The sequence below is a fragment of the Sodiomyces alcalophilus genome (assembly GCF_042370955.1).
Source record: "Sodiomyces alcalophilus JCM 7366 unplaced genomic scaffold ACRALscaffold_1, whole genome shotgun sequence".
Taxonomy (NCBI): Eukaryota; Fungi; Ascomycota; class Sordariomycetes; order Glomerellales; family Plectosphaerellaceae; genus Sodiomyces; species Sodiomyces alcalophilus.
In genome coordinates, this window is record NW_027263532.1 from 184,125 (window position 1) to 202,391 (window position 18,267).

Sequence of the window (18,267 nt, forward strand, 5' to 3'; positions counted from 1 at the left end):
GGTTTCTTAGTCCGATTCGGTCCGTGGATCGATCAGGTCAAGCTTGACGGTGTGCCAGCGCAACGGTGTCGAGGGTAATCGAAACTCGGCCGAGATGTGAGTGATGACGGCACGGGTTGGAGGTATTCTTGTCGTTTTGTAGGACAGTTATGAAGGACGCAGACGCATAGTACAAATACAGAGGACCAAGGAGGATGGTTATGAGAGGCGATTCATGAGTGCTGATCGGTTGGAGCGGGATGAGGAGGCGGGCGGGCTGAGGTTGGGTCGCAGTCCGGTTTGTATATACAAGATGTGCGTTTTGGTGTTTTTGACTCGATGACTTGGCCTGCAAGAGAACGAGATGGTGATGCAGGTAATGTACGAAGTAGTCCGACGGATCGAGACGATGATGTTAGTTTGGGAGCTGGTTGAATTGGTTTTGAAGCTACAAGTACTTGAGGTATGTCAGGCATTTGTGCCCAAATGCCCCGATATCCTGTTGGGTATATTCGCAGAGCCACGTCACACACTGCTCCGAATACGGCGGTACTTCTATTGGATGTATTATAGTGTTATTTCCCCTTTATTAAGGTATATATAGGATATCGTAGACTGGTACTCTTTTATAGTCTATAATAAATATAAGTTATACTTTATACGATATTAGTGTCCTGATAGTTATAAGCCCGGCGCTCTGGTAATACGCCTCTATTCTAGTCGATCTAATAGTTCTAGGCTCTAAGCCTCTCTCTTTTAAAGCCCTCTTTTTAAAGCTCTTAATTAACTAGAGCCTTTTTTTTAAGTCCCTGCTCTGTTACGGATAGAGTCGTCCACTAGCCTATCCGCCTGCCTATTATTACTAACCCCTTTAACCGCCTTTATCTATTTCTCTTTCTCCTTTTCCTTCTCCTTCTTATCCACGCCGTTACGATAACTTCGGTTATACTAACCTCCTCTAAGGACTAGTACTAGTGGTATCTGCGTGTAATAGAAGTCGCCTTATCTAACAAGGTTACGAAGCTCGTGGATCCGGATCTTAACGATACTAAACGTCTATAGCGCCTTAAAAAGGTTAACCCTCTTACCGTAAGTAAAGATAAAAATTAGGATTAAAAATATAAGCTATGGCTCTTCTCCTATAACGAATATAAGCAGGAAAAGGCCGCGATAAAGGCTATGCTGGACTATATCACTATTACTATAGACCGGAGCCTCGCGGAGTCCTTCGCCGGCAAAGATAATCTAAAGGAAATCCTGCGAATCCTAAAGGCATATCTTAAACCCACTAACGCCGCCTAGAGGTTACTCGTTAAGCGCTATTAGGATAGTTATATATAATCTATTAGGAAGATGCCTTACTAACGCTGGCTTAACGACTTCCGTAAGTTATATAAAGAGGCAAAGACGTATTAGGTTCGCGCGATCGATTCGAAAATAGATTAACTTAACGGATTTTTTAACGTGATCGGATCGATTTCCCTAGAGTAGTCGGAAGCCCGGTTTTCTATAATATTAGTAGAAGAAGACGAAGACGATTTACCGGATATCGAGAGCGTTATTAACGAATATACTACCTGGCTATATTATAGGCACCCTCTGCGTTTAAATCGGAAGCCGGGATTATCGTCGTTCTATATAGCTATATTCCTAGGAAAGGATAAAGAAGGTTAGTAACCGGATCGTTAATCGGATTAAAAGGATCGTTAATAGGGTCAGGGTACTAAAAGGGAATTTATCTACGATTACCGTATAGCCCGGAAGACCCGAAGCTACTATAAGCTAATTTAGACCTGCCTAAACGTTAACCCGGCCCGAAAAGGGAAGACCTTTAAGCTATCTAAGGAGACAGAAGAACGCTATAACCGGATTATCGCTAGCTAGGATAACGATCGCCGAAAAAGGTTCCAGAGTAACCTTAAAAAGGACGCCGAAAGTAAGGGAAATTGTCAGGGGCATTCTAGTCAAGGGGCGATAAGAGACATTAAGGAACGTGTGGACGGAACCCGCCCCTAGGAGGACCCTAGGCTAGCATATAAACGGGTTTATTTAAGTTAGTAAGAGTCTATTTAAGACTTAGGGCCTTAGGCTCGGCTGCCTACTAGGAGGATAGCCAGGGGACCTTAAAGTAGACGTTTTCCTGTTAAGTCCTAGAAGGGAGGGCTTAACGAATAATCTTATAATCATTCCCCCCCCCTAAGGTCAGCTTCGTGACCTATTCTTATTATAGTCTTAACGACTCTCTTTACTCCTTACACAAAAACCTATAATATTTTGTTTATTCTAACCGTTTACGGGTATAACGACTATTAAGAGTTTAAAAGACTAGTTATTTTATAAATCCTACTACTACCCCTAGCTAGTACTTAAGATACCCCCTAAGCGTACCACCACTATTCGTACCCGGGATACTTCCCCCGCTACCAAAGGAGCCGAAGCCGGGCTATTAGGCGCCGATCACGAGTAATCCTTTATGCCCGAGTTAGAGGATAAAGATAATAACCCCGAATTCGAGATTCGCGGATAAGCTAACCCGGACGCTCGTAATCCTATAGTAGGACTATTACTCGACTAGGGGACCCCCTAAGTTATCCGAATAGAACCCTAATTCGATATTAAAGACCTTAAGAGCCGCCCCCCCGGCACCCTATCGTCGGTGGAGCTCGATTTCCTAATTAAGCACTATAAGGACCGCTAAGCCTATAAAAAGAAGGAGAAGCGCCTCCTTACCCTTCGATAAAGGAAGGACCCCGATACCTCCGAGTATATACCCTAAGGGGACTCCCGTAAAAGTTAGTATAAGGTTCCGTAAAAGCTCCCGGAATAGGACGGGCAGTCCTATAACTAGTTCTAGACCTTTATCGAGGAACTTAAAGAGCGTTTTATACTTAACGATATTAAACCCACCGAACCGGAGAAAATACACCTCGCGTCTACCCTGCTACTAAAGATAATAAAGTCCCGCTAGCGTGCCTACTATAAACGTATATATAGGAAGACTAAAGGTGCTACTTAGGAGGACCTTAAGTCGTTCCTAACTAAGTAATTAGTCGACGATAAGACCCGCGAGATATCTATAACTAAGAAGCTATTCTTAGACTAGACCCTATAAAAGCCTAATTAGTCCTACACTAAGTTTATTAATAAGCTTAACTCGTTATTTAATAAGGTGTCCCTACCCTTCCTTAATAAGTGGCGTATATAGTTAATCTTAATAAAACTTAATAAGCCACTATATAATTAGATTATAGTAGCCGGTATCCTTACCGATAATAAGGCACTAGGAGTTATAGCCCGGTAGGCGGAGATTACCCTTTTACGTAAGAATAAAGAAGAGCCACCCCGGAACGATCGCCTAAGGCATAATCGCGGCGAAAAGCGTGGGCGTAATAGTGCCCCTAATAAGGCCCGTACCGTAACGGCCCGTCCTTCTATACCGCCTTAAGGTTTTATAGAGTTAATTAAAGTGGACGATATAGAGACCTAAGGTCCCCCTAAGAGGCGCTATAAGAGTAATATTACTTATTTCGGATATAATAAGAAGGGCTATTACCGGAACGAGTGCCCGAAAAAAACCTCTAATTTAGGTTAGTTGTTAGGATACTCCGTTAGTCAGAACCCTAATAACCTACTAATTAACCCCCGGGCCCCCGTTATTAAATAGGCTTAGGCCTAGGATAGGCCGCCGTTTTAGCCGTTCTTCGCTAGTAAGGGCGCGATTAAGGCGAAGTTAAAGATACGGCTAAGCGGCGGATAAGGCCGCTAGAGCGCTAAGCTTAATAGAGGCGCTAAGGTTAACTTAATCGACTAAAGAGCCCTACCCCCTGACTATAAGCCCTTAGGCCCGCTAAAGAAACTAGGGTAGGTTATCCTAGGGGTCGAAGTATAGTCCCTCGGGACTCTTAAGACGTATATTAAGGTCACGGATAGCTAGGACCGAACCCGGATATACCCTATCGAGTTCGAGGTGCTGGATATAGACCCGGATAAATCCTAGATTATCCTTAGTATACCTTAGTTAGTTAAATATAACCCTGTTACCTCCTTCCGAACTAGTAAATAGATATATCGACTCTATAGGGACGACCTTAGGGGCGTCCCGAGCCGGAGGGAGCTAAAAAAAGCTAAGGAGAACTTTTAGTTAATAGTTTGGCTAGTAAAGTCGAGCGCCCCCCGTATCGGTAGGGTTATAGGTATAAGGTGGAATACCCCCGGAGAAATAAAGGATACGTTACCTAATAGTCCTTTAATCCCCGTTATCTAATTAGACCCGTCCTATCCCCTACCCCCTATACCCCCTAACTATATATAATATAATAAAGGAATTCTAGTATATATTAATCCAGGGCCCTATTAAGAGGAATTAGATAAGGAAGTGCCGGAAAGCCTTGTCCCTAAGCAGTACTAAGAGTTCTAGGACGTCTTTAATATCATAGAGGCCAGCCGTCTACCCGCCTACTAGCGATAGGACTACGCGATCGAAATAAAGGAAAGTAAGTCACCCCTATTCGGCCTTATCTATCCCCTAGCCGAATAGGAGTTAGCCGTGCTACGAGACTATATTAAGGAAGCTATAGCGAAGGGATAGATCCGCCCCTTATTTAGCCCTACGGGTACCCTAATCCTATTCGTGCCGAAGAAGGGTAGTTAACTATAGCTATATATAGACTACTAAGGCCTTAATAAGGTAACCTAAAAGGACTATACCCCTTTACCACTAATACACGAAATCCTTAACCGCCTCGCGACCTTTATAGTATATACTAAGCTAGACCTTAAGGACGTATACTATCGCTTAAGAATTCGAGAAGGGGATAAATAAAAAACGGCCTTTAGGACTAAGTATAGGCAGTTTAAGTACTTAGTAATACCCTTTAGTCTATATAATACCCCGGCTAGCTTTTAGCGCTATATTAATAAAGCCCTAAAGGGTCTTATCGATACTATCTATATCGTGTACCTAGATAATATCCTAATCTATAGTAAGGATCTTAGTTCCTACCGGGTATATATTAAGGAGATCCTCGCGTATCTTAGGGAGTAGTCCCTCTTCGCGAATCCTTAGAAGTGTGTGTTTAAGATATAGGAGGTCGAGTTCTTAGGCTTTATATATAGCCCTAAGGGTGTTTTTATAGACCCTAAAAGGGTCGAGGCTATTAAGGACTAGGAGGAGCCTAACTCTATTAAGAAGATTTAAGTCTTCCTGGGTTTTACCGGGTTCTACTAACGTTTTATTAAAGGCTACTTAAAGGTCGCTACTCCTCTTACGGACCTATTAAGGTTAGGAGGTAGACCGGGTACGTTCTAGTTAGGGGATATAAAAAGGGCCGCCTTTAAGAAGTTACGATTATTATTTTAGTTAGCACCTATACTACGGTATTTTAACCTAGCCTTACCTATTCGTGTAGAACTAGACGCCTCTAACTTTACACTTAGTGCTATAATCAGCTAGTATAAGGATCGGATCTAGCGCCCTATAACGTTCCTGTCTAGGAAGCTTAGGGGACCCGAACTAAACTACCCGATACTAAATACTAAACTAATAGCGATCGTCGAAGCGTTCCGGTAATAGCGCTACTACCTAGCGTATAATTAGACCCCTATAAAGGTGCTAACTAACCACTTAAACCACCGGTATCTACTAAATAAGCCTCGAATTAAACCTTAATACGCCCGTTAGCTAAAGGAGCTTTCTAGCTTTAATTTTAAGATTCGTTATTACCCGGGCGCTTAGAACCCTGCGGATAGACTATTAAGGAAGCCGTAGCTCGCTATAAATTAGGCGGATCTTAAAGCGGAGCGGCAGAAACCCGTTAAGGGATTCACTAAGAAGTTTATAATCGGCCTTCTAAGGTCCCGAGGTGTACCTAAGCCCTCGGGTCTAGCTAGTTTAAAAGACAAAGTCATTTTTGCCTAGAAGGACGATCCCTTTTATATCTCCTTAGCAATAAAAGATAACCTATCGGACCCTTAATCCTATAATAGTTAAGGTACGGTCTATTTTAGGGACCGTCTCTACGTCCTAAACCAGCTAGGTTTACGCGATAAGGTCCTTTAAGCTTTTCACGATAAGCCTATTATAGGCCACCCTAGGTTAAGCTAAACTATTAAAAGGATTTCTAAGTCCTACCACTAGGAGTACCTCTCGCGAGACGTTAAGAAGTTCGTGCCTATTTATAGGATCTATTAAAGGACTAAGCCTTATTAGTATAAGCCCTTTAGGTACCTAGCACCTCTGCCCATGCCCGAACGACTATTTTAAGAGATCTCGATGGATTTTATAACGGGTCTCCCCCTTATAACGTCCTAAGGCAAAAAAAGGGACGCTATCCTGGTTATAGTGTATCGGTATACTAAGTACGCGTTATACGTCCCTTATAGTAGCGCCCTAATAGCTAAGGGTCTGGCTTATATCCTATAAGTACACGTTTTTAGCCTCTACGGATTACCCGATAGCATCGTTTCGGATTATAGGTCCCTATTTACTAGTAAGTTCTGGACTACCTTATATAGCCTCCTAGGCGTTATAAGAAGGCTATCCACTACGTTCTACCCCTAGACGGACGGTTAGACGGAGCGCCAGAATCAGAACCTAAAGCACTTCTTACGGGCGTTTTATTCCCTATAGCAGGACGACTAGGTAGACTAACTGCCCCTAGCATAGTTCACGTATAACACCGCATAGCATTCGGCTATCCGGCAGACGCCTTTTATCGCGTTAATGGGTTTTAACCCGCGCGGGCCTTATAATATACAGATACGTAAATCGGGTAAGGTCCACGCCGCGGTAGCCGAGTAAAGGGTAAAGCACCTTATATCGAATCGTAGAGCTATAGAGGTCCTTATAAGGAAGGCCTAAACCACCTATAAGAAGTACTATAATACCGGCCGTGTAGGCTAGCGTTTTAAGGCAGGGGATTACGTGCTATTATCCGCGAAGAATATTAAGCAGCGCCGCCTTAATAAGAAGTTATTAGATAAGTTCCTCGGCCCCTATAAGATCACCTCCGTAATAGGATAGTATAGGCTCGCCTATAAGCTATAACTCCCGGAGTTTATAAAGATTTATAACGTTTTCCTAATCTCCCTCCTTAAACCGTGGAAGTCCCGAGACGGTAAGTCGCCTATACCCACGGACATAAAGGTTAAGCCCTAGGAGTCCGATAAATACGAAGTCGAAGAGGTCCTGGCCTATCGTTATAATAGTAATAGGCGTGAATACCTTATTAAGTAGACCGACTACGGATATAAATATAATATATAGGAGCCGCGGAGACACCTCCCTAACACGCTCGTTAAGGAATATTATAATCGGAAGGATAGTATTAGTTAATAGCGTCGTTATACCCCGTAGGGACTTTTTTATTTATAGGATAGTTAAGAAATAGAAAATAAAAATAAAAAAATAAAGTAACTTTAACGCCCCTCCCCCCTAACTCCCCCTAACCTGCACCTAATAACGACTAAAGCTTAGTTATAGTCGGTTTTTTTACGAAGTTCCGCTAACTTCGATTTCTTAATTTAGACTAACTAGCCTAGATAACGGCTAATAGTGGCTAGATAACGCTTTATCTTAATAGAGGCGCCGCGCCGTTTCTCCTCGGCCTCTTCCTCCTCTTCTTAGCGATAACGCGCCACGGGGTCAAACCCCTTATTATTATAAGCGAATTTTTTTATAGCCTTAAGGGCCCGCCGTAACTTAATTTAGACCTAATAGGCCCGCCGCTATAAACGTGATTAGTATTATCTTAATATATACTAAGTATACTTTAGGTTAACCTATAGAAGTATAGTTATTAAGACTATCGCCGCCCCGCGCGGCCGCTACTAATATCTTTTATAGCTTCTTAGCTACCCGCTCCGCCTATAATAAAAGCTATATCTAGTTAATAACCTTAGGAGCGGTTAAAGAGAAGGGGACTATAGCTATAGATAGGAATATACTAACTTATAGTCTCTGCTATTACTATCTTAGTAGTAGTGGTATTTATCGGATACCTTACTACTATAGCAGGGCCGTATAGTAATAGGACCGGTAGCGCTATCGCCACGTAGCTTTAAGCTAATAAAGCTACGGGCGCACCGCCTATAAGGAGTATAAAGCTCTAGGCTAGACCTAACTAAAATAACAGGACGCACCGCTATAATAATACCGTCGCCGTTGCTAAAGTCCGAGGGTCCACTACTAGACCCGTTAATTAAGGGTATAAACTCCGATAATAACGACCTATTAGAGAAAGCCTCCTCCTCGTTAAAGACGGTGGCTTTATTAGCACCACCGCCTATAACGATATCCTCGCTAGTATAGTTAAGGACACCCTCTAGAGCGTTAAGGTACTTAGGAGCACCGTCGGATAAGCTATCGCTCTTTAAAGGGGGAGGGCCGGTTAACTTAATAACCGGAGCTACCGTAGTAACTGGCTGCTTAACGGTCCCGACCAGCGCAGGTTATCTAGCTAGAGCTACCGCCGTAACTAGCTGCTTAATAGCTTTGTCCTCCGAGGAGGAAGAAAATAACGAAACAGAGCTCGATTCCGAGTTCGAATCCGATAACGACTCGGATAATAAGTCAGGCTACTACTACTGCTTTTACTATAATAGCTACTGCTTAAGAGCAGCCGCCGCTACCGCTGCCTTAGCCTTAGCCTAAGCCCGCTAAGCCGCTCGCCGGGCCTTCTTCCTAGCAGTCTTAGTTATACCCTTATCGATAACCTTAAGCGCTACCTGGGTAGACTTATTACCGACCGTATCGGACTTTTTACCGCTATACTTATTATTTTTACCGGCCGCGCCGGACTTTTTACCCTTTTTATAGGATAGGGGCGCTATTATACGATAGTCTGCTTCGAATACTATAGGTTAGCCTTAGTTTCCCCTAAAAGGGACACGATACTTATATAATAGTGTTATTATTATTATTAATATTAATAATAATAATAATAATCTGCCGCGATATTAGTTAACTCTTAGCCTAATACGCGAACCCGTACACCGCCGGGATAATATATAGACCCTCGAGATAATATATATCGCGATAAATAAGCCTATAGGATAAGTCCACGCCCTATACGTGGATAGGGTAGGACGACTTACTATAATAACGACGGAGTTAGTGATATAGATAGGTAATTAAGAAAGGGTAAAGGGGGAAAAAATAATAAGATAAGTCGGGTAGATAAAAGGTTCCTATATATTAAGTAGTCGTATAACCTAAGGTAGGCCCTCTCTATTTTACTCTTTCCCTTTCTACCTAGATTCTACTACGTGTTACGAGGCCTTCTATAATACGGTTATTTAGTTAATAAAGGGCGCGTCTAAGGCACTGTTATAGTATACGCGCGTGCGCGCCTACGGGTAGGCTTTATATTTATCGATATCTAGGTAGACGTCACGACTATCCTAGAAAAAGTAAAAAAGGTCGATTACGGACCGGGAGAGTCTTTTTTACTATTAAGCTACGGCTCCTTTATAGTAACTATAGGTCGGCCTAATAGTAATAGTAGTGGGTAAAGGGGAATTACGGAGGGCGCGCTTAAGGAGGATAGGCGCCTATAGATTCAATTTACTATTTCTAATTCCCTTTACCGCTACCTAAGGGTCACCTAAAGGGATAAGCCCTAGGCTTAATTAAGTGCCTTTATTATTAAGGTACTAGTTTAGGTAAGTTAGGCTTTATCCCGGTATAGACGTAGGGGAGTATATAGATAAAGGGGGTTATAAAGAGTTATGCTTTATCTAAAGATAACTACAAGCCCCGTTATTTATAAAGAACTACGGCTATACTACACAAGGCCTAGGGGGTCACTTAGAGGGTTAGGTTATTTAGAGGAGGGGGTTACTAGAGGACCGGTGGTCTTAGTGGGTTAGGTCTAAGCGGGCCGAGCCTACGATAAACACCGGCTCCCGTGGATATAAGCCACGGAAGGGGGGCGTGATATTAGGGGTATTCCAGTTAAGGGGCGATAAGAGATATTAAGGAACGTGTAGATAGAACCCGCCCCTAGGAGGACCCTAGGCTAGCACGTAAACGGGTTTATTTAAGTTAGTAAGAGTCCGTTTAAGACTTAGGGCCTTAGGCTCGGCTACCTACTAGGAGGATAGCCAGGGGACCTTAAAGTAGACGTTTTCCTATTAAGTCCTGGAAGGGAGGGCTTAACGAATAATCTTATAATTATTCCCCCCCCCTAAGGTCAGCTTCGTGACCTATTCTTATTATAGTCTTGACGACTCTCTTCACTCCTCACACAAAAACCTATAACAGAAATAAGGGTTAATAAAAGTCACCCTCGAAAGACCCTTCTAAGGATTTATCTAATTTCGTGGCCACCGGGGGCGCCGGTTCTTTAGACTCGGATTTAGACGATAGAACCGGATTATACGGTATATATAGCTTTTTATTAATAATAACCGGAGCCGCTAATAGACCCTTTAAAAATAAGCTATTAGTTAATTCCGGCATTATAAGGCATATTACTAATAAGCGCTACCTTCTAGAAGACTACCGGCCCGCGGAAAAGCTTATGATATTCGATACCGGCGGAGGAGAGTCGGATCCGGTTACCGGATTCGGTACTATAAAACTATAAGTTAAAGATCGGGATCGTTAGCCGTATACGCTGATTTTAAAGGATATAGCGTATATCGAGGGATATCCTATAACCCTTATATTAGCCCTCCGATTACTTTTAACGGGATCGCTTATTACCGGTAGATAGGCGTTAGAAATTAAGGAAAAAGGTAGGACCGTTACCCTGCCTTTAAAGAACGTAGGAGGTTAGTTTACCCTCTAACTAACGGCTTAATAGCAGAGCTTTTTTAATAGCTTAAGAGCCCCGATTATAAGCGTCGCCGAAGCTTATTTATGGTATAAGCGGCTAGGCCATGTAAGCGCCGAAGCCCTTAAATATATCACGACCGCCTGCATAGGCGGCACCGTCTCTAAAGGAGGGGACGATTTTCCCCTCGTAATAGAGTACGAGAGCTGCTCTAGCAGTAAGGCCCGGAGACTAATATCACGGCGCACACCTAACCACCAGCCTACACGCCCTTAGCAGCGTATAGATATCGATATCTTTTTTAACAACGAATCCTTTAATAGGCTTATAAAGCTAATACTATACCACTACCCCTATACGCACTTTATCGTAGGGGACTTCCTAAAGGACCTTAAGTCAGCTTTTCTATCGGTGATATCCTTCGAGCTACGAATAGCATAGTAGTATCACTACCCTATTATAGTAATACGCCTAGATAATAAACGAGCCCTATAAAGTAACCTTAATAACTAGGCCTACTAAAAAGGGATCCTGATCAAGAGGTCGTCACTAAATATAGCCGCTTAGAACGCCGGAGCCGAGCATTATAGGGCCGTTATATACGCTATCGCCCGGGCCCTCGTAATCGCCTCTGGGTTCTAGTAGGATATATAGCCAGAGATCGTCGCCGCCGCGATATATCTATATAATCTGATTCTACGCTATAACCTTAGGTGGAAGTCGCCGAAGGGTTATATAGATAAGTGGGTTAATAAGATAGGTATTGAACGTATTACTAGCACCCTATTAATCGGTTACCTAAAAAGGTACGGTTACTATGCCTATCCTTTGACTGCTGACTATTAACGTGGGCGCCGGAAGAATAAGAAGCTCGCGGAGAGGGCTTATATCGGTTATCTAATCGGCTATAAGAGCACTAATATTTATCGGATTTAGGTGCTAAAGCTTAGGAGGGTCCTACGTATAAGAGACGTTAGCTTTAACGAAAAGATCCTGTATAAAGATCATGACGTGGACCTACCTATAGCGATAGAGCTTTTTAAAGAGCTTAATCTGCCTAATAACGCCGAAAAGGACGCCCTGGCCTCTGTTAGAGTGATACCGATATACGATTAGTTTATAGTGATATAGCAGAATACGATAATAGAGTCGTTCTAGGATATTAGAAGGCCGGAATAGCTTAAAGTAATTAAGAGAGCTATAGCTATTAAAGTAGTTAAAGTAGTTAAATAGGTTAACGAAGAAGAGGTTAAAGCAGTAGCTGTTAAAGTAATAGAAAATTCGACTCCCTCGCCTAATTCTGGGGGGGTGGATAAGTTATAATAGCGATCGAAGCCGCCTAAAACGGTAGCTATAGTGGCTACCCGGGTTACTCCTTCCACTAAAGAGCAGCCGGCCCGAGCTTAGGGCTCTGCTATAACGCCGGCCATAATTACTGCTATAATTACCTCTAAAACCTCTCCTAAAGCAACGCCCTCTTCTTCTTTTTCCCCTCCTATAATAACGCCTCTAGCTTCACGTTAATTAACGCCTATAGCAGCTATTCTAGATATAGTTATAAGCTAATTACCACCTCTAGCTCCTATAACGTTAGTAGCAACCGCCGCTACCTCTAACGATTCCTCCGATGATTCCGATAATAATAACTCGGATAAAGACTCTTCCGATTCCGACGACTCTAACGATACTATTACGCCTACTACCGGCGCCGCCGCCGGCACCACCACGGCTATAGGTTTATTATCCCCTAATTAGTTAGTTCTAGAGGATAAAATAACGGCTACTACCGCGGCTGCCACCACGGCTGCCGTAACGGTAGCCCCGGGGCCCTCTACTACTCCTACAGTAGCTACTTAATAGCTGCCTCTACCGGCTACCTCTTTAACACCGGATACCCGTCTATCCTCGTCCACGGCGGGTACCCTATCTATAGGTACTATAACGCTAGCAGCCTCCTCTTAGCCATACATAATCGCCGGCTACTATAACGATACGCCGACTCTGCCTTCCTTTATCTTAACCGCTTCGATATACCGAAGAAGCCACTGCTACGCCGTGATATACCCGAAGAACCCTCTAATTAGAGCTAGATAATAAGGTCTCTATATAGGACGTAGTGGGTTATAGCCGCCTCTAAAGAGGTATAGGCTCTTATTAAGATAGGTATATTTAAAGCAGTAAAATAGCATACTACCGTTCCGAGCCGCCCTTTAGATCTAATATAGGTATTTAAATATAAGGTTAATCTATCTGGCTATATCACTAAATTTAAGGCACGCCTCTACGTTCGTGGTGATTAATAGCCTTAAAATCACCTTGACGCCTACGCCTCCACCCTGGCCGGCAGGACCTTTAAAACGCTTATGGCTATTACTGCCCACTTTGATCTAGAGACCCGCTAACTTGATGCCGTTAACGCGTTCACGAACGCCCGGCTTAACGAAGAGGTCTATGTTAGAGACCCGCCGGGATAGAATATCCTGTAGGCCGCCTCTGCTGCTAACGTTACTAATAAGGCCGGATTAGAACTGTTTTTGAGCCTCCTACGCCCCTCGAACCGTGGGACTAACCGGCTGCTTCGGGCCCTATATAGGCTACGCCGATCCCCTAAGCTATGGCACTAGGAGCTCTCTTTTATTTTGGGTAAGTGCGGTCTTACGTAGTTAAAGGAGGACGATTACGTCTTCCGAAGTGATAAGCTGCTTATGTTCTTCTACGTTAACGATATAGTTCTACTGTATTAAAAAAAGCACGTTAACGCCGCCGAAGATCTAATTAAGCAGCTACAGGAACGCTTCCAGATCCGGGATTTAGGTCCTATCAAGTAGTTCCTTAGTATCAGGGTTATAAGGGATCGTTAACGCCGAAAGCTATGGTTATTACTTAATAACTATATCACCGAAAAGATCAAGGCGTTAAATATCGTTACTAGCCGGAGGGTTACTACGCCGCTCGCCTTTCCTAATACGCTAGAACCGAACGGTTAATAATAGTAGGCGTTAAAAGACTCTATCTACTTATATCTTTAAAAGGTCGGATCGATTAATTACGCCGCCTATTAAATAAGGCCGGATATCGTAAAGGCTGCTTCTAGATTAGCCGAATTCGCTACTAATCTATCCGGTTAGTATTATAAAGCCGCTAATAGGTGCCTTAAGTACCTCGACTTAACGAGGTCCCTCTGCCTATCCTTTGGGCCACGGGATTCCGAAGAAACCCTAGCTAAATACGCCCTCTTTTATATAAGCGACGCCGCCTTTAGGGACGATCGTAAGACTCGGTATAGCTCCTAGGGATATATAACTATGCTTTTTAGAGGTCCTATCGACTAGAAGGCGAATAAGTAAATAAGCGTTATTATATCGAGCACCGAAGCAGAGCTTATAGCTCTAAGCGCCGCCGCTTAGCAGTATATCGCGACGCTATAATTAATAAAGGACCTAACATTAACCTTTAAGGATAACCCTATCACTATCTATTACGATAATAACTAGACCCGTTAGCTATTAGAAAGCCCGCGCCTATAGGTAACGTCGAAATTAAAGCATCTCGATATATAGGCCCTGTGGATCCGGTAGATTATATAACGCCGGGAGATCGTGATTAATTGGATCGCTATTAATAAGATGGTTAGCGATAGGATAACGAAGGCGTTGCCGCCGTAAAAGCACGCTATATTCGTTAAGATGCTTAGGATAAAAGAGCCCTGCCGGCTTAAGCTTGGTCTGATCGGATTAAACCGATTATTATCGACTTAACGGTGGTTTGGATTGGATTACGATCGCGATTACGATCGTCAGATTAACTATAATTGTGTGATAATTATCACGTTGTTTTTAGTGTTAATTTGACCACCGTTTTAGGATCATAAGGCACGAGCTGTTTAATAAGCCGTTAACCTTTGGATTAATATCTAGGCTTAAAAACCCTAGATTTTTACGTTGTTTTTAAGCTTTAATTTAATCAGAACCGTCAGGATTAATCCTGCGGATCTGGGGGGGTGTGTTAGGTATTTATACCTAAATGCCCCGATATCCTGTTAGGTATATTCGCAGAGCCACGTCACACACTGCTCCGAATACGGCGGTACTTCTATTAGATGTATCACAGTGTTATTTCCCCTCTATTAAGGTATATATAGGATATCGTAGACTGGTACTCTTTTATAGTCTACAATGAACACAAGTCACACTTCGTACGATATTAGTGTCCTGACAAGGTACGTACCTGAGTACGCACTCCCTCTGACTAATCAATTTAAAGGTACGCTAATGCAAGACTTGCACTTTGATGTCCTATAATGGACTAGCCTAACGGGATGCGTACATAATCGGCTTCTAGAATGGATTAGCGCCTCCTGACTCGGGACTCGGTACACTGTTTGTACCGACGAGTACTTACTGTATTCGTAATTGCTCGGTATACATAGAGATGCTGTACGGACAGATTTTCTTTAAGACATTATTATTCGGAGCGTTCTCTAAAGCTAAGAATTTGTCGAATTCTCTCCAGTCCAGTATCATACACGAAACTTGTGATAACGCGGTCTTGTGTATAGTTCAAGTACTTCATACCTACGTTGTATTCATCTTGGTCCGGCGACCGGAGTTAACAACCACAAAAAGTGGACCCTTACACAAGTACATTGGATCTTGGCCGAAAACGGCGGGTGGAGTCTCCACTAAGATGCACAACTCGTCACTCGTCTTTTTCACCTCCAACGAATTCTTCTCTCTCCCTCGTCTTGTCTGTTTTATGCACAACCTCCTTCAGAATCTCCCTCCATGCCAAGAACCATTTCTGGATGCCCCCCAGTCACTCGTCTCACCGACTGACCGAATCGCTCACCCAACCGTCCACCTGTCACCGTCTCATCTGGGCCGCCAGCTCTTGGCTGCTTCTTTTCTTTACCTAACAGATCCCATCTTCGATCTCCATCAGCCAGCCTTTTCCCATATCCGTATCAGACACTGGACGACCGGGCCATGGCCCATCCAATCATCACCTCTGCCGCCGCCGAGCAACAGCGCCCATTCCGTGCCCCGCCCCCGCCGACCAAACCGTGCCACAACTGCCGCCGCCGCCGTCTGCGCTGCGACCGCTCCTTTCCAAGCTGCTACAAGTGCTCCTCCACCGGCCAAGACTGTCTCGGATACGGGAAGCTCTTCAGGTGGGCCGCCCAGTCCGTTACCCCCCGAGGGAAGCGGGCCGAGTCCCGGACCCCGTCCTGCCGCTCGTCTTTCTCCCCAGACATTTTCTCGTCGTCATCCTCCTCCTCCTCATCCACCAAACCTCAGCACCAGCAGGGACTCTATTCATCATGGAACCTGACCACCCCGACCCCCACCACCGTCGACCCTGCCTCCCCAGCAGGTGAACTGTCGCTCGTTCAAGCGGCCGCTCAGTCTCCGCCTACATTCTGGACACTAGTCGACCCCGTCTTCCAGGATGTAGAGTATCCCTATCGCTACTATCTCTCTTACTGTGCGTATCTCGTCTTGGTTACTCATGTACCCACTCTCTCACTCACCTACCACCTCTTCATCTCATCACCGCAGCTAACCCACCTAGTCACAACCCGTGTCTGCAAAGACCTCGTCTCACACGACATCCCCGAACGAAACCCCTTCCGCGCCCTCATCCCCCTGACACAATCCAGCCCCCTACTCCAGCACATCATCGTCGCCGCCTCCGCCGCCCACCTCTCCAACCTCACCCGCCCGCCCCTCGTTCCATCCTCCCGCGCCATCGCCATCGCCGACACCGCCGAACCGTCTCGCCGTGCCCTCCTGGACGCCCTCGTCGCCAAGCAAAAGGCCCTGCGTCTGCTCAATGAGGCCATCACCAACATCGATGCCGTCGGCGGCGACGTCGTCCTCGCCGCCGTCCTCTTCTTCATCAACGTTGAGCTCATCGAGTCCGGGAAGCATGGCTGGAAGGCTCACCTCGAGGGCGCTGGACGTATCATGACATTTCTCTCTCTATCCGACTCGTCTAGTAATCCCTTGCGTGACTATATACTGTCCGACTGTATCATGTGAGTCGTTATTCGCCTTCTTCTTCCCGTCCCTTGTCATGTTGCTTTTTTTATTATATTTTCTCGCCCAACGCAACCCTTCCCTGACTTGTTCAGTTACTACATCCTCGCATCCGCCTTCATGCCCACCGCTCCCGCCCAATTCTCCTGCTTCCAATCCGCCCAAATCACCTCCATCCTCGGACGCACCGCAGAAAACAACTACCTCTGCTGCCCACCCGACGTCCTCCAAATTCTCCTCGACGCAGCCCGCCTCTCCAACCTGCCGACCACCGACAACGACCACGACGACACCTTCACGGCAGACGCTGCCGCCCAGGCCGCCCTCCGCCTCATGGAGCGCGCCCAGTCGCTCGACCTCGACGCCTGGGCCAAGGACATCCGCTCCATTCCCTACCTGCAGGACGTGCCCATCGAGAGCCGCCTGCACGCCGGCTCGGCCCATCGGCTGGCCTCCTGCCTGTACATCCTGCAGGCGGTGCCCTCGGTCGGCCGCTTCCTGCCGCCGGACGCCGCCGAGACCCTGGAGCGCGACATTATGCTCCACCTCTCCAGCATCCCCGAGGGCGACCCCAACTTCAAGGCCATCACGTGGCCGACCTTCATCGCCGGCGCCGAGGCCCGGGATCCGGACCGGCAGGCTTGGGTCATGGACCGCCTGCAGAGGCTGGTCCTGAACTGTCCTTGGGGGTTCATCTACACGGCCATGGACGCGTTGCAGGTCATCTGGGACATGCAAAAGGGGCAGGAGGGCGAGCCGTCGCGAAGTTGGGTGCATATGCTCAAGGATCCGGACATGAATTTCTTGATTGTGTGAAGATGGGACCAAGGAAAAGAATGGAGGGCAGTTGAAGACGATGGGCGACTCGTCATTGGACTTTGGCGAGACTTGGCCGTTCCAGCGTGTCTCTTTCCTATCAGCGCCATCTACGAGGTTGAGAGCATCGGTGACACCCTGCCGGCCGTAGTAAACGAGTGCCTCTTCACTCGTGAAGGCAAGGGAGGAAAGAGACCAAGAGGCGGCAGTCCCTTTCAGACCTGACAACTTGTCACTAGGCTTCTCTACTGGCATCTGAACGCTCCTAGGCGGAAAGTTGGCCAACAACGCATTTAATCAGGCCCGACTCGGAACTTCGACTAGGAGACGGGCCAGACACAGTCAATGAGGCCCAGCCTGGGCCTTCTCGGGGTCTTTTAATCGAAAGATCCATACGACATACGGTAAGTCGACACCGGTTTACCGTCTTACTGATCGTCTAGGCTGGGGTTCGTTCTGGGACGAATGCGCGACGTTTCTCAGATTTCCAGTGTCCTCGAGCCTTGAGCCCGCCTGAGAAGGCAGGTCAGCGCACTTGGCCCTGCCGAAGCTGTCGGCATCCCATGTTCTTAGCCATCTCAAGTAAAATTTGCCAATGCCCAAGTACCAAGTCTGCACGATGTGAGCGATGTGATGGCGGTGTCTTATGTAAGCGTTTC

The 18,267-nt window shown here is 45.6% G+C and overlaps 2 protein-coding genes across 2 annotated transcripts; one reads left to right on the forward strand and one right to left on the reverse strand.

Moving 5' to 3' along the window:
- Positions 1-6: 6 nt before the first annotated feature.
- ACRALDRAFT_206505 (uncharacterized protein) lies at positions 7-6,662 on the reverse strand (the record flags this gene model as incomplete). The annotated part of the gene is made up of 4 exons (XM_071022057.1): positions 7-127; positions 165-314; positions 341-436; positions 6,649-6,662. The coding sequence occupies 4 exons, from the start codon at positions 6,660-6,662 to the stop codon at positions 7-9; spliced, it is 381 nt and encodes a 126-aa protein (XP_070878349.1).
- Positions 6,663-15,562: 8,900 nt separating this feature from the next.
- Positions 15,563-18,223, forward strand: ACRALDRAFT_1060596 (uncharacterized protein). Its single transcript, XM_071016261.1, has 3 exons — positions 15,563-16,238; positions 16,326-16,791; positions 16,888-18,223. The coding sequence occupies exons 1-3, from the start codon at positions 15,740-15,742 to the stop codon at positions 17,606-17,608; spliced, it is 1,686 nt and encodes a 561-aa protein (XP_070878350.1). The 5' UTR covers positions 15,563-15,739; the 3' UTR covers positions 17,609-18,223.
- The last annotated feature ends 44 nt before the right edge of the window (positions 18,224-18,267 follow it).